Here is a 16,894-nt window from a genome sequence, read left to right as displayed (position 1 = left end):
CAGCAACTTCTGATTCTGGTTTCTTGCCTCTGGGCTCTCCCCCTTGAGTCCATTGTTCTCATAGGTCAGGTTCAGACTCGTGGTGGCTGGTGATAAGGCTCTCATGTGTAAGTCAGAAGACAGGGGGTCAAAATCCAGCTCTTCATGCCAACAGGTACACTCTTCTTTAGCAGGCACTTAATGTTTCCAGATAGAGCATCAGTTTGCTCATCTGTAAAATGGGGAATGATAACTGTTTTGACGACTGAAGAATAAGACAGGACTTGAAAGAAGTCATGAGCGAAATGTAAAATTCAATTTTATGTGCTCGGAAATAGAAGGGCATCTGTTTCTGCTGAATGCATAGACCCACTCAGGCAGTTAACTCTACCTTTTGTTGTTTCCTGTATTTCTGTATTTCATTTCCTATAATATCTCTCTTCCTTACCCCCTCTGGAAAACCCTCCCTTCCTTTCCTTCAATCTGCCCTTAAGGCCTGGATCAAATTTTTATGCTCAATATAGCTGTATGTTTTCTCCCAGCTTATAATTTTTCCTTTATATAAACTATTGCTTCTATAGTTTAGCTTCTAGGCATGCCTTCCATTTTGGGGGCTGAGTTTTTAAAAAATTCTAATATAATTAATGGACAGTGTTATATTAGTTTCAGGTGTACAAATACTGATTCAATGATTCTGTACATTAATTCCCTTCACTTATTTTCTTATTTCCCCAGATCTTAAGTTTCTTGAGGTCATGTTTGATGTATTTGTGTCCAGCTCAGAAACTAGTACAGAACTTCCCATGAAAACTTGATCATGTTACCCTTGAAACTGATTTATAGTGAGAGCTGGTGGTATGTAGGACCCAACTGGTTTCTTAAATGGCTGATATTTTTCTAGGATATGGATATAATTTTCTTATGTGAGGTCCTCCTTCCTTTACTTTTCACTGGACCTCTGGAAAGTTGGCTCCAGCTTCTTTGCCTAATCTCCGCATCCTGTTCCCCACCTCACCATCCAATCTCTCACTCTCTGTTCCAAGCCTCCTTCTCCAGCTGGTGTGCAGACCTCACAGTGTTCCACAGGAATTGTCATCCTCTGAGTTGGTGACTATAGTGAGGGTTTATGGTGGGGAATTAACATTGCCAACTGTTCAACCTTGCTAAACAGCAAATTAAGGCCAGTAGTGGGTCCATTTTTAACCCTCAACCTCTCTCAAAAGCCTATGCTCCCAGCCCAACTGGTCATCAGAATTGCTTGGGTTTTTAAAAGATTTAATCATCCTGGTTTCACCCCAACAGCTAGTGAATCAGATTTTTCAGGGTAGCTTGAGAAGCTGTATTTTCCAAAGCTCCCTATGATTGGCCATATGTGGGATCCACTGTTCTAAAGCGTGATCCCTTTTCCCTTAATCATTTGTCAGTAATGATGGTGGCTTGCACACCCTGCTGGTACTTATTTGTTGGATAGGATTACAGATGGTTCTATAACATCCATCTGTATGATATCTCTTGGCATAAGTGAATGTAGGATGATAAAGGATGAGCCTATTAAAGGCTTCTGAAGCAAATGGATAGTTTATCAGATTGGTGTGTTCTTTCTTTAGAACTGCTGTGAACCAGACCTTGTTACCACCATCTGTTTTGTAAATTCCATTTACAGTTTAACAGCTGGATTGTGAAAGATATACAAAATTATCCAATTAAAAGACTATATTTGGCAAGTGTGCATCCTTTTTTTTTTAAATGACTCCTTGAATACACTCTTATTTCTTTCCTTAGATAGCCTTTTAAGGCTCTAACTTTTGTCTACCACAAATTTTCAGAGTAGTAAACCGAGACCAGAAGGAAGTTCTTAGGCTTGGAGGCTTGGATAACTTTGGGAGTTAATAATGTATAGGATTGATAGCCTTGAGTTTTATCCTTAAAAAAAATCTGAATAGTTTAAAACAGGTGCTTTTCCCTACCTCAGTACTTAAAGCCACTAGCCAGTACCTTTGCGCATCTCAAAAGGTGACTGACCACTAGGAGTGGGTGGATAACTTGTGTTGTAATTTGGCATTGATTTCCAACATCCCTAGAGTTGTACAAGCCAAGAACCTGGGAGTCCTGTTAAATTCCTTCTCCAAAAACCATTCTCTTACCTGTCGTGATCCTGTAGCCCAGGTCACAGTCCATACAAAGTCCAAATGAGAACTTGGGTCTCTGGACTTTTAAACTTCATCTTTTCTAATTTACTGTTATGCTTTTTGAACCACTGCGTGTATGTGGTTTTCTAGGGGCCAGTTAAGTAATGGTGTTTAGGTAGAGCAATTTGTGTACTTCTATTTTCTTATTTCAGTACTTCAATATCTTATAAATAAACTACAACAAACATTGTTGTAATTAGGAAAAAGTCTTGGTTATGTTATCATGTGAGAACATGCCCTCAGCAACAGACATTATGTTCATGACAAGCCCAGCTAAGAGGATGGGAACAGCTTTCCAGGATTGCATTTGGCAAATAAAGGAGGCACATCAAGGGGTGCCTGGGTGGCTCAGTCAGTTGAGCATCCAACTTCAGCTTAGGTCATGATCTCGTGGTTGGTGAGTTTGAGCCCCGCGTGGGGCTCTGTGCTGACAGCTCAGCCTGGAGCCTGCTTTGGATTCTATGTCTCCCTCTCTCTCTGTTCCTCCCCTGCTCATGCTCTGTCTCTCTCTCTCTCAAAAATAAAGATTGAAAAAAAAGGATGCATATCAGTACTATTTTTAACGCAACCAGTACATTTATTTCAATAGCCTTGGCTACATTTTTTTTTTTTTTTTACAGTTTTATTGAGAAAAAAGTTGGCATGCAACATTGTGTAAATTCAAGGTGTACAACGTGTTGGTTTAATACATGTGTATATTGGAATGTGATTACCACCATAGGTAGGTAATATTTCCATCACATCACAAAATCACTGTTTCTTTTTTGTGATGAAAACATTTAAGATGTACTGTCTTAGCAACTTTCAACTATGTAATGCAGTATCGTTAACTGTAATCAAAAAGGTGTGCATTAAAAAAGGAAATACTCTGTGGGGTGCCTGGGTGACTGTCAGTTAAGTGTCCGACTTTGGCTCAGGTCGCGATCTCACGGTTTATGAGTTTAGGCCCTGCATCGGGCTGTCTGCTGTCAGCACAGAGCCTGCTTAGGATCATCTGTCCCTTCTCTTCTCTCTCTCTTGCTCTCTCAAAAATAAATAAACTTAAAAAAAAACTTAAAAAAATACTGTGCATTAAATCCCCAGAATTTCTTCATCTTTAACTGGAAGTATGTATTCTTTGACCAACATCTCCCCATCTCTCCCACCCTCCCAGCCCCTTATAACCATTATTTTACTCTCTGTTTCTAAGAGGTTGGCTTTTTTTAGATTCTATATGTAAGTGACAGCATACAATATTTGTTTTTCTCTGACTTATTTCACTTAGCATAATGCTTGCAAGATCCATCCATGTTGTCTTGGCTATATTTTATTTTTTAATTTTTATTCATTTATTAACTTATTAAAGCTTATTTATTTTGAGAGAGAGAGGGAGAGAGAGAATCCCAAGCAGGCTCCATACTTAAGCACAGAATCCCATGCTGGGCTTGATCCCACGAATTGTGAGATCATGACCTGAGCCAAAATTAAGAGTCTGACACTCAACCAACTGAGCCATCCAGGTGCTCCTGTTTATTTTCTAAGATATTAAGTAATCCTTGCACCTACTATGGGTCTCAAACTTAACAACCATGAGATCAAGAGTCACATGCTCTAGTGACAGAGTCAGCCGGGAGCCCCTTGGCTATATTTTCATTGCTTACAAGCAGCGTGGGAATTTATCTCTGCCAGGGATGACAGAAATGAAAATTTGCAAAATAACCAAACTTTTACTTTCTCTGCAATGCATTGGATCTTTCCTGCTGACAAATTCGCAGTTTATGAAATAAGTTCACAGAGCAAATCAGAGCTGTGCCACAGCTCTGCCTACTCCAGATGGTATGAATGGTTGTCTAAAGTCATCTTAGTTTCCACCTATGTCAGTCTGTGGAATGTTTGAGTTCATGCTTATTTCAGCCAAGTTTTACAAATGTTCGCTCTATCTTGTTAAGCGCAAGAAGCTATGCGTGTTGGAAGTGCTAACAAGAGGTGCACCATCATGATGGAAATGAAGGCAGAGAGGGTGATTTTCTTCCATCTTTTAATTTAACATTGCCCTTACTTGTAGGACAAATTTTTCAAACAGGAGTAGAATGCAAAATGTTTTAATGCCACACTGAAGGCAGAAGAAGTCTTTGTTTTAATTGCAGAGTGTGATCAAGGGAAGTTTCTGGAGTTTGCAGTGTTACATGAAGCAGGCTCAGTCTTTCCTGTGTAATGCCACTCTAGCATCAGAACTTCTATGCAAAGGTAACCTCAGGGTTTTTGCTTCCCCCCCCCCCCCCCAGGAAAAAAACCCAGAACACCAGCATGTACATGAACAACGCAATTAAAACAATTTTCAACATTTTTTAAAACGTTTATTTATTTTTGAGAGAGAGAGCATAAGCAGGGGAGGGGCAGAGAGAGAGGGAAAGAGAGAGAGAATCCCAAGCAGGCTCTGCACCATCAGCACGGAGCCCGATGTGAGCTCACACTTGTACACTGTGAGATCATGACCTGAGCTGAAACCCAGAGTCAGACATTTAACTGACTGAGCCACCCAGGTGCGCTCCAAATTTTTTTAATTAATGAAATGCATCAAATATATAAGAAAAAGGACAAAGAATTAGTTTAACCAACATTCATCTGGTTCTAATAAATATTAACATTTTGCTATAATTGCTTTGGAAAATACAGATAAATTTCATAGATACCTCTTTCTGATCCTGTTCTCCTCCCTCACAGAGTTAACCGCTATCCTGAATTGGATCTCTACTCTCATGCCTATTTTTGTACTTTTTTTAAAAATTTTTTTTAACGTTTTTATTTTATTTTTGAGACAGAGAGAGACAGAGCATTAATGGGGGTGGGGGGGCAGAGAGAGAGGGAGACACAGAATCAGAAGCAGGCTCCAGGCTCTGAGCCATCAGCCCAGAGCCCGACGCGGGGCTCGAACTCACGGACTGTGAGATCGTGACCTGAGCCGAAGTCAGACGCTTAACCAACTGAGCCACCCAGGCGCCCCTGTACTTTTATTTCATATGTATGTCCATAAACAACATGTGGTTTTTGCTTCCACTTCATTTAAAGGATATTACTGTGTGTATCTGCTATTGCCTCTAATACTTGCTTTTTTCACTGGACTTTGTTTCAGGAAATAATAAATTCAGCTTAGATTCACTGACTTTCATGGCTGGGCCATATTTTATTATATCACTCTACACAGATTGTGTAATCATTCTTCTGATGTCCATTTAAATCCCTAATTTTGCTATTACCAATAATGCTGCAGTAATATTTTTTCTGTTCCCTTGGCCACATCAGTTTTTTTGGAGTCCTTTCTTTGAAATCTATCTTAAGGAAGTAAATCACAGGGTAGAGACTGACATATTAATTGGATAAAATGGAAAATTTGCGTTTAATTCTGGCTCTGTGAATGGCATATAGGGTACTGTGCTGAAACTTCATAAAGTCTTAAGCTACAATGCCTGCCTCCAAGGTTGGGAGAAATTACAGACATAACGGTGGTACCAGGAGGTATATGACGTAAGTGCCCAATGCTGGTTGAGACAGCTCTGATGTTGAGGGGTTTGGGCCAGTAATTCAGACCTTTCTCCACTAAGTCAGGGTGGCTGTTAGCCCCTTAAGTTGATTTAATTCCAGCCAAGAGCAAAGAAACTTTTCCTGCCTTATTAGTTGTCACTGTGTTTTGCTGTCTTAGTTCTAAAGTCAGTAGGCAGATAGGTCGCCTGGGTGACTCAGTTGGTTCGGTGTCTGACTCTTGATTTCAGCTCAGAACATGATCTTACCATTCGTGGGTTCGAGCCCCACATCAGCCTCTGTGCTGAGAGCACAGAGCCTACTTTGGATTCTCTCTCTGCCTCTCATTCTGCCCCTCCCCTGCTCGTGCTCTCTCTCTCAAAATAAATAAACTGAAAAACAATTTTTTCGAATAAATCGGTAGGCAGACCCCATTCTCTTTCTTATCTGTTAGGGTGGATGTACATTCAATGTTCGAAGCCTTCTTCCATTGTCTATTAATGCTGTTCTCCAGGAAGTTGCATCAGGTGTGAAATTCTGGCTTCCTCAGAGATCTCTAAATTTTAGTGCTGATCACCAAACATCCTAGATAATGCTAATTCCTATTACCATTCGTTAAAAAGAAATTCCATTAGATAGAATTTTTCTTTCGTGGGGAATCTCTCCCAGAGGTTTCCTGTTACTCCTACCCCCTTTCACCATGGCAGAAGCAGTTCTGTGTTTCTTATATTGCTATGTTTGAGTAGGAGCATTTTGAAGGTGTGAAGATTCTGTGTAGCAGCACAAAACATGAATACAAGTTTAATACAGGGGCTCTTGGGGTGCCTGGGTGGCTCAGTGGGTTAAGTGTCAGACTTCAGCTCAGGTCATGATCTCACAGTTCGTGAGTTCAAGCCCCACGTCAGGCTCTGTGCTGACAGTTCAGAGCCTGGGATCTGCTTTGGATTCTGTATCTCCTTCTCTCTCTTCCCCACCCCCACTTCCACTCTGTCTCTCTCTGCCTTTCAAAAATGAATAAACGTTTAGATAAAAAATCTACAAAAAAAATACAGGGGCTCTCAAAGTATGGTTCCCAGACCAGGAGAATTAGCATCTTCTGGGAACTTGTTAGAAATGTCAATTCTCATTCCCACCCAGACCTACTAAATCAGAAATTCTGGGACTGGGGTCCAGTGATTTGTGTTTTGACAAGCCCCCTGGGGGAGTCTGAGAAGCACCCTGCTTCCGAGGGTGCTTAAACAGGTACATGGGCTCCTATTGTGGACCTGACTAACTGTACTTTCAGGAAGGGATTAACTACTTAAGGGATGGCTGCCCAGCAGGGTTATTTGTTGTCATTGCTTAATCATTAATGACACGAGCAAGGTATACCTTTACATTTTTCTTTGTGTGGTATTGTAATAGACAAACCTTCAACTTTTGGAGGCCCCTTCAGTTTTCTTTGTTGGTTATGACCAAGAGTAGGAAACAAAATGCCATAAATCCTTGTTTCCAGGGTTACCTTCTTGCTGCTGATAACAGGCAGGAAATTAAAACAATCTGTGATAGTGTTTTGTTCTTATTAGCCACAGATGGTAGCTTTCAGATATGTTGGAGCAAAACATAAATAAATATAGCAGGGAAACTTCATTATTGAAGAAAAATGATTCAGCTAGGTCAAGTTTATAGTCTGGGTTCACTTTCACGAAATGGGATATAGGCAACATAATATTGTTCCATTACCACAAACCATTAAGATTTATGGGGGTCACTGGGTTTTTTTCTTTTTGGCTTAATTTTAAGTATGTAAAACATTTACATGATTTCAAAGTCAACTGTGTAACAAATCATATTTAAAGATGTCTCACTTCTATCCATATCCCTTCTCTCCTGCTTTCTTAGTCCTTTATGCATAATCATTTTTATTAGTTTTTTGATTTATTCTCCTAGTGTTTCTTTTTGAAGATAAACATATATATGTTTATATCTCCCCCATTCCACTTTCTTTACACAAAAGGTTGCATGTTATTCTATATTCTTTTAAGATTATTTTAAAAAGTTAGCTCTACTAAGGGATAACTTAAATTCAATAAAATCCAACAACTTCATGTGTACAATTTGAATTTTGACAAATACATACAGTTGTGCAACCACCAGTACAATGAAGGCATAGACTCTTTCCATCACCCAAAAAGGTTTTCTTCTACCCTTTTACAGCCAATCCTCTCACCCCTCTGGTCCCTGCTAAACCATCTGTCTGCTTTCTCTCACTATACTTCTCTTTCCTAGAATTTCAGACATACTTTTTTTGTGTGAACGTATATGACTTCTTTCACTATGTATATAATTCTTTGAAGATTCAGCTATATTAGTACATATATAAGTAGTTATTCTACTTTATTGCAGAATAGTGCTTTATTGTTTATACATTCCAGTTGATGGGCATTGTCCTATTGCTTTTTTTTCCTTTTTATTTTGAAGTGACATTAGACTTACCAGAATACTTACAAAGACGGTACGGAGAGTTTCTATATACCATTGCCCCAGCTTCCTCAAATGTTAACCTCTCCTATGGCCCATGGTATAGTTATCCTTTCTTAAGAAATTAATATTGGGGGGCGCCTGGGTGGCTCAGTTGGTTAAATGTCCGACCCTTGATTTTGGCTCAGGTCATGATCTCACAGGACATGGGTTCGAGCCCCACGTCCAGCTCTGTGCTGAAGTGCGGAGCCTGCTTGGGTTCCTCTCTCACCCTCCCTCTCTGCCCCTCCCCAGCTTACGCTCTCACACACTGTCAAAAATAAATAAACTTTAAAAATATTTAACAAATTAATATTGGTACAATTCTATAAACTACAGACTTTGTGTGGATTTTAGTTTTTCCAGTGCATTTAGTCTTCATGTTTCTTTAGTCTCCTCTAATCTGTGACAATTCAGTCTTTCCATCTCTCTGTGTTGTTTTTTTTTTTTTAATGTTTATTATTTTGAGAGAGAGAAAGTATGAATGAGCAGGGGAGGGGCAGAGAGAGAGGAAGAGAGAGAATCCCAAGCAAGTTCCATGCTCAGTGTGTTGCCAATGCAGGGCTTGATCCCATGAACCATGAGATCATGACCTGAGGCAAAATCAAGAGTCATTTGCTCAACCAGCTGAGCCACCCACACACCGCCTCCCCCCCCCCCCCCCCCGTGTCATTTTAAGAGTGCTTGTTGAGGTATTTTGCAGAATGTCCCTCAGTTTGTCTAGTAATTAGACTACAGTCACACGCTTCAGGGGAAGAACACCACAGAGGTGATGTGCCCTTTTCATATTTTACCAGAAGCTACATGTTATTACTATGTCTTATTACTGGTAGAGTTAAACTGGATCACTTGGTTTGCCAGGTTTCCTCGGTGTAAAGTTACTATTTTTTCCTTTTCTGTAGTCTGTCTCCTAGAAGCAAATTATTACTTTTTAAATTCTGATGTATATTAGTGTGCATGGGACACATAGTTTAGCCACTCCCTCAACCTTAATTATAGTAACAGTAATAACAGCAACTACTACTTAATCCATCTGCGTACTTCTGAAAACATGTGGATTATCTCATTTAATGCTCAGGATACTCCTAAAAATGTAGATGCTTTTTTCATGTCCATTTTACAGCTTAGAAGACTGAGGCAAAGAATAGTCTTTCCAAGGTTCAACAGCTACTTAGTAATGGACCCAGACACTAACTTAGCCTAACTTGAGGACCAGCTTTTAACATGTGCCATATGGTAGTTGTCACAACTTAGAATGGGGATGCTCTCATTCTTTGTCAGAGAAAATGAATGCTTCTGTTTGATAATTCTTTTGTTCTTTAAGAAATAACTTCGTTTGTTTTACTTTCAGGGTTTTCTTGTATGACTAAGGATTTTAATAAGCTATGCATGGCAGTAATATTACTTAAAAATCTTGGAGAAATCCAGGATACTTTGGGGAGCACTCAGGGCCTATTTTTAGACTTCTTCCAGAAATATGACTGTAGGTTAGGGCAGAGTATTCAGAATAGAAAACTGTTTTGGGCGAAGTATTTACTTCAAGGATGACACTGATCCTTTTCTTCCGTGGATTTTTATCAGCCTCTTCTACCAGGGGTGTTGTGTTTGTCTGTGTGTGTCTAAACCCTGCATATTCACGTTTGTTGACCACGCTAATGACTTTTCCACTCCACAATCAAATGTGTCTCTGAATAGCCTGACTCAGGGGATGATAACTGGTTCGGTGATGACTCAATATCTGTGAGCCTCTATTCTAGCAACAACGGAGCCACTGAAGGTCAGGCTGTGTGGGTGGACGTTTGCACTTCCCTGTGACTCACACTGCAGCCTGGCTTTCTGAGGGGAGATTAACTGTAGGTGGCCGCAAAACTCTATTCACCTCCTCCCCGCTCCGTCTCATCCGTACTATGTAGATGGGTATCCCCGGATCCTTGAAATACTACGGCTTGGAGTCTTGAATGTATGTAGGCTGCCATGATGTCCAGCTATCAGTGCACGTTTAAAAAATAAAGCTTTTATGTTTTTAAATGTCTGTTGTATGCCTGGCCATATGTGCCAGAGTCCAGAGGTCAAAAGCTAATCTGGGCAGGCATATACATAAAAATGATAGCATTTAGTACCTTAGGGAAGAATGTAACTGCTTAGAATAAGTCTTGTGCTTGCATTCAAGAATTAGTAAATTTTATGAGTAAACAAGTATTTGGGGGATAGATAATGTTGAGTTTATGGGTGTTGAGATCTGGCCTCAGAGGTTAGATGGCTAAGGACTTCTGGCCTCATAAGTTAGATAAGGTTTTCTACACATCCACTATAGAGAAAGTGTTAGGTACAAGAAAATATAAAGTAGAAAAGGAAAGCAGCTCCCTTTCATCACCAGAACTCTTGTTTTGCATATTTCTCCCTTTCTCCTTTTCTCATGCAGCAGACACATTTGTTTGTAATCCTGCATTTGTTATGTAATATTATATAGTTAAGGGTTGTTTTCATCATTTAAAGAAAAAGACTGCTAATTTGGTGGGAGAAAAATAACTAGTTTTAACGCGTTTTTCCTTAACATTTTAGTTAGGATTAACATTTTGTCTTTGTTGACTGTCAGTCTCTGTTTAACCGTGGAGATTGTTAGTTTTTCTACTCTGAATCTTTCTGTAAAATTGGAAATGTTACTAAAGCAAGCCTCTGATTTCAGATGTCCTAAATGATGCTATATTTGATGAAGATCATGATGAGATGGTGATTGTGAAGGACATAGATATGTTTTCCATGTGTGAACATCATCTGGTTCCATTTGTTGGAAAGGTAAGGGTTTTTTCTGTTTCCTGTTAATTTTAAAATATAACAAAAATTTTTAAATTAGGATTATTATCTTTAAAATCATCACCTGCTAATTCCTAATATCCCAGATATGTAGAATTACACATAAACATTTACTCTTTATCAACCTGACTAATCTAATAATTTGAAATTAACAAAACAAAAACCAAGTAGCTGAAGGTCCTCAGGGCAAATATTTCATAGTAAGTACCATGGTATTGGTTAAAATAATGAGATAAAGTTGCCTTTTTTTTTTTAAGGTAGCTGCAGCAGACTCTGAAAACCTTTGCTTTTTATTTTGACTAAATAATGTTTGATCCAAGATGTACTTTTGTGTAATACGGCATGAGCAGCAATGATTGCAGAATTTCTTATGGCAGAGGTCATAGTATTAGTGGACTTTGTTTCTAACTCTTTCTGTATTAGGAACAGTGAATCTAATGCAAGCTGCTTAATATTATCTAGCTTGTTGCACTTAAGCATATCTTTGAAACCATGGATGTAGGACCAAAAGTAGTCCTGTCCTCTCTGTCCCATTATAATTTTATTTTATTTTGACTTTTTATTAATAGTTTTTAAACAGAAGACTTAGCAAATAGTGTTATGAATACCTGTATACCCATCACCTAAATTTAATGTGTTAACATTTGCTTCACATTTTTTTTTTTGTTAAAATATTTCATTTTGGGGGCACCTGGGTGGCTCAGTCAGTTGAGTATATGACTCTTGATTTTGGCTCAGGTCACGATCCCAGGGTCCTGGGATCAAGCTCCGTGTGGGGCTCTACACCAAGTGTGAAGCCTGCTTAGGATTCATGTGTCCGCATGCGCTCTCTCTCTCTCTCTCTCTCTCTCTCTCTCTCTTTCCTCCTCCCCTCCTCCCCTCCTCCCCTCCTATCCCCCATCCCCTCCTCCCCTCCTCCCCTCCTATCCCCCATCCCCTCCTCCCCTCCTATCTCCCATCCCTTCCTCCCCTCCTCCCCTCCTATCTGCCATCCCTTCCTCCCCTCCTCCCCTCCTATCTCCCATCCCTTCCTCCCCTCCTATCCTCCATCCCCTCTTCCCCTCCTCCCCTCCTATCCCCCATCCCCTCCTCCCCTCCTCCCCTCCTCCCCTCCTCCCCTCCTCCCCTCCTCCCCTCCTCCCCTCCTCCCCTCCTCCCCTCCTCCCCTCCTCCCCTCCTCCCCTCCCTTTGCCCCTCCCCTGCTCTCCAGTGTGCCTGCACTTAAGGGCTCAGGATTTTCAAGAAGGAGGGAACCTTTGAGCTTATCTTACTACCTTTTATTGTAAGTGAGGAATTTGGGCCCAGAAAGCATAGGCTTTGTCCAAGAAGACAGAGGAAGTTAGTGATTTGGGCTGGGGCTAGACTTACGAACTTGATCTGTGCTCAGCCTCTCACTATATCCTCTTACCTTCTGCTGTGATTATCTCTGTGTTTGTGTTCTTGCTAACTTTTAAAAAAATCTATTGTTCAGCAGTGTTTCTCTAAAATCGACATTGAAATGACTTAAGATCTTCAGAAAGATCAAAAGTAGTACAAACAATAAACAAATTATAGCTCTGCATATAAGTATAAAATTTCAAGTGGTACAGAAGATCTTAGCTCTGTGGGAAACTTTCAAGTCTCTAATTTTTCTTTGAAATAGTCAGTTCAGGTGCTACTTTACTTTCTCCTTCTGCTGACCAGGAAGGTAATGAATTGGTATTCTTAAATTCCCAAAGCACAGTGCTAATAGATGAAAAATCACTATATCCATTATTCACATGTACAGTAGATATTAATTAGGTGAGCGAATGCAACAAACGCTAGCAAACCATGATGCAAATGAATCTAGACTTTTATATTAGGTTAATTGATTGCCTACAAATGGCCATTTACTTATTAGCCTTTTGTAGAACTAATGTGTTCCCATAATTTAATACTTGGCTCAAAGAGAGGTAACATGGACATATTAGATGTTAGTCAGTGACTTTTAAGATTACGGAATTGGCTTGGCCTCATAGTAGGTCCTATAAGAACTTAGATCTTAAGGTCCAGGTTTTGACAAGTCACATTTGTAGCTGTGTCCTTTATCTCCCATCAGGAAGATAGTATTCTCCAGCAGCTTAGAGATTGGGCCACCAACTATGACAAAGGACATGGAGACCCTCTTTATGTGCAGTGGGGTGGGACTTTTAAGGCCACTATGATGTGTGGAATGTCAGTGTTCACAGTTACAGTTTGGGCTATTTAAAGGAAGCTTTCCTGGCTACATTTTAATGTTGCTATAGGATAATTTGCACTGTCTTGAGAGAATGTCCCCTCAATAGAAGAAAGACTGGAAGAATTGTATCAAGAGTTTAACTTCACCAGGAAGTATCAAGACTATATTTCAAATTTGTCATTTCATTAATAGTCATTCATATATTTTCCTTTTCCTGCACATCTGTAATTTTCTAAATGCTTTTGTTAGTCCTTCATTTTCTAAGTCTTAAAGCTTCTAGATTTTTTAAGTTGATTTATTTATTTTGAGAGAGAGAGAAAAAGAATGAATGAGTGGAGGAGGGGCAGAGAGAGAGGATGAGAGAGAATTCTAAGCAGACTCCATGCTCAGTGCAGAGCCTGATGTGGGGCTCGATCTCATGACTTTGAAATCATGACCTGCGCTGAAATCAAGAGTTGGATGCTTAACCAAGTAATCACCCAGGTGCCCCAAAACTTCTAGATTTTTTAAAGATACATTTTCATCGTGTTGAATTACATAATACATATACTGTCTTCTATTTCCTTATTTTATTACAAAGAAGCACTGGATTTTCAACTAACTCGTGATTTCTGTCTCTTCTTTGAAGGTCCATATTGGCTATCTTCCTAACAAGCAAGTCCTTGGCCTTAGCAAACTTGCGAGGTAAGTATGTGTGGTGAGTAGGAAAACAGATTTGTAGGACCTGCCCTTATATGGCTAGAATCTCATAAGGCTTGCTTTCTTGACTGGTGTGGATCTAACTTGGAAGTCACATTACAACATAAAATTTATAGTCATAGAGACAAGCGTATTTGGAGGACCTGAGACACAAATCCCTTTTATTCTCACCCATCACTGCCTTTCTCCCCCACCTTCCACAACTCTTCCCACTGGCACATCTTTGAAGTCTTAGTTCATACCTTTCTCTGTAGAGCCTGGAAAGGACCAGGATGCATTCAGTCCAGCCCCCCCATGTTTAAGGGTGGTTTACTAACAGTGGGGGGGGGGGGGGCGGGGGGGAGGGGAGAGGAAACCTAAGCAGGAGTCTAATTCCACTGCACTGTTTTCAGACTTTTAATCATACTACCATTTGGGGTCTTCTGCACCTGAGTATTTGTGGGCATCTTCTGGGGTCCTGCAGGGCCATCCATTCACTTCTGGTTTGATACCTCTGCAGGCACAAAACTGTGCTGTGCCTTCCTTGGCTTTCTCAGCAATATTCCAAAAATAATACCTACTCTCTTCTCTGTTTCTCTTTTCTACTACAGTCTTATTTTCCCTTCTTTATCCTGTGGGTTCATGCCTTTTAAAAAATTCCTTTACTACTATTTTTATTTGGGCTTTAGGAAGGAGAGGTAATATACAAGTACTGTCATCTATGTTTAAGTAGAAATAAACGTGACGATTGGTGTTCATGTATCTCTGATAGCTCAGCAACCAGTATTTTATTGCCCCTAAATATTCTTCTTTGTAATTTCTTTGTATGGAGTTAGTGAGTCCTGGGTATGGAGGAATGCTGGGAGGTGTGATTTTGTGTGTGTTGGGAGAGAGTTAAGGACAAAATGAGGTAATAGGCGATGAACATACAATCAGGTCCCCCCCCCCCCCCCCCACCAAACCAAGCTAAGTTTGGATAATTTGAGATTATAGTGACCATATCAAAATTGGAATAGGGGTGCCTGGGTGGCTCAGTCAGTTAAACATCTGACTCTGGATTTCAGCTTAGGTCATAATCTCACAGTTCGTGGGTTTGAGCCCTACATTGGGCTCTGTGCTGACAGGGCAGAACCTGCTTGGGATTCTCTCTTTCCTTCTCTCTCTGCCCCTCCCTACCTCTTTCTCTCTCTATCTCAAAATAAGTAAACGTTAAAACATTTGGAATAAATGAATCTTTGTGACCAAACTAACTATATATACTATGACTCTGATGTATTCCTGCTGCTTTTCCACTTAGACACTGGGATTCATCACAATCCTGAAATGGTGGTCCAGATCTTTTTCAATTCTGTGTTGGAATCTGTAAAAACCACGCTAGCAATCTGACAGCTGCTCTCCACAGCTGTTCTTTTTACTTTGTTTTCTCTTCCACTTTCTTACTCATTCCTCTTGGGATTAAGGAGAAAGTAAGTAGAAGAGAGAAATTTAACTTCCCTGGTTTCTGACCTCATTCCTGCTTAGCACTCTCCATCAGACAGGGCTACTTGGTACCATGAAAAGATGTTATTATGTCATAGCTGTAACTGCTTCACTGCAGTAAGGCTCTTAACACAAATCCAGAAACATCTTGCCACCTTTCAGTGATCTGTACCCAGTGGCAGTGCCGAGGGGTGGGTGGATGTTGGTGGTAATGGGAGGGGGCAAATAATCCTACTTTAATTTCTATTAGCAGCCTCCTCCCTAGTAACTTACTCCCAAATAATAAAGTCATGTCAACTGTGAAAGAAGTGTCTGTACTAAAATTGGTTATTCTTACTGTTTGATAAGCCACAGTCTAAGTAAAATCAGCTTAGTTTCTGTGCAAACCTAGCTGCAGGCCCAGTCTGCTGGCACCCTCCCTTTCAGCAAGACTGCCAACCCTATGCCTTTGCTATATAGAAACTTGGGCACTGCTCATGCTTGTGTTACCTCCTTTCCTAGTGAAATGGAAAGATCTCAAATAATTAAGCTTTTAGGAAATAATACAAAGAAGTTAATTATTAGCATGGGGTTCGTCTTTACACTAATAGGATTAAACTTAAGGGAAAAAAAGGAACATGAAACTAAAGAACAGAGTGTATGTTACTTTCAGATATTTGTAAAGAAAAATTTGATTGAAGAGTTTATTAAACAGGAAAGAAAGCTAAGATTTTTATCCAGTTTATTTCTTATAAGAAGTGGAATATTTAGGGAATGAAGAGTCATAAAGAAAGCTGAATGTCTTAGCAAAACTTCACTGCTCATTTTAATCTTGTATGTGAAGTTTGTTATATGCTTGCCTTTAAACGAATGACCTTTTAGTGCCAGGGAAGTCAAATATCAAACAGTAAAGCCTTAAGTAACAAGAAAAATGCCAGAAGTGAGTTGATCTGGTTTAACTCTAGTAGAATTCTAGAGTAAATGTAGTTTGAATAGATATTCCTTTTGTTGGGGCGCCTGGCTAGCTCAGTTGGTAGAGCCTACCACTTTTGATCTTGGGGTTGTGAGTTTGAGCCCTGTGTTGGGTGTAGAGATTACTTAAAATCTTAACAACAACAACAAAAAAGAATTCATTTTGTTGCTAAATATCCATTGAACATGTATTCATTTTCTTGCCTTAGAATAATTGAGTGAACATAGTTAAATCTTGAATATAGAATTGAAGTGCCTCGGGTTAGCTGTGGTTCATCTATTTATTGAGTATCTACTGTGAAAGGGTGCTGTGTCAGCCATGATGACTGCTAGAGAGAAGTGGGACACAACCACTGCCCTCACGGAGGGTGGGCAATATGAGGCAGCAGGTACCACAGAAATGCCTGGTTTGGAGCTCTGAGTTCAGAGGAGCCAAGATGACTGTGGCCTGGCAGGATTGAGGAGACCCAGAGGTGGAAAGCTGAGCAGAATTTTAAGGGAAGAGGGGCCCCTGGGTGGCTCAGTTGGTTGAGTGTCGGACTTTGGCTCAGGTCATGATCTCGAGGTTTGTGGATTTTGAGCCCCACATCCGGCTGTGCGCTGACAG

The 16,894-nt window shown here is 40.1% G+C and overlaps 1 protein-coding gene across 8 annotated transcripts in view; it reads left to right on the top strand.

The window, feature by feature from the left end:
* GCH1 (GTP cyclohydrolase 1) overlaps nucleotides 1–16,894 on the top strand; it is an 83,182-nt gene that overhangs the window by 16,321 nt on the left and 49,967 nt on the right. For 7 of the 8 annotated variants that reach the window (XR_009605541.3, XR_009605542.3, XM_078448235.2 and 4 more), the window contains exons 2-3: nucleotides 10,852–10,961; nucleotides 13,808–13,863. Coding sequence is in view for 6 of the 8 variants with exons in the window: in XM_078448235.2 (XP_078304361.2) it covers nucleotides 10,852–10,961; nucleotides 13,808–13,863 (166 nt within the window). In the remaining 2 variants the exon portion in view is untranslated. Of the gene's footprint in view, nucleotides 1–4,021; nucleotides 4,077–8,375; nucleotides 8,385–10,851; nucleotides 10,962–13,807; nucleotides 13,864–16,894 lie in introns of those variants that run through there. The other variant, XM_081795934.1, reaches the window with a different exon arrangement.

Source organism: Panthera onca, chromosome B3 (assembly GCF_046562875.1).
Source record: "Panthera onca isolate mPanOnc1 chromosome B3, mPanOnc1 haplotype 2, whole genome shotgun sequence".
Classification (NCBI taxonomy): Eukaryota; Metazoa; Chordata; class Mammalia; order Carnivora; family Felidae; genus Panthera; species Panthera onca.
Note: the sequence above shows the minus strand (reverse complement) of the source record. Positions and strands in the feature narration are given on the sequence as shown.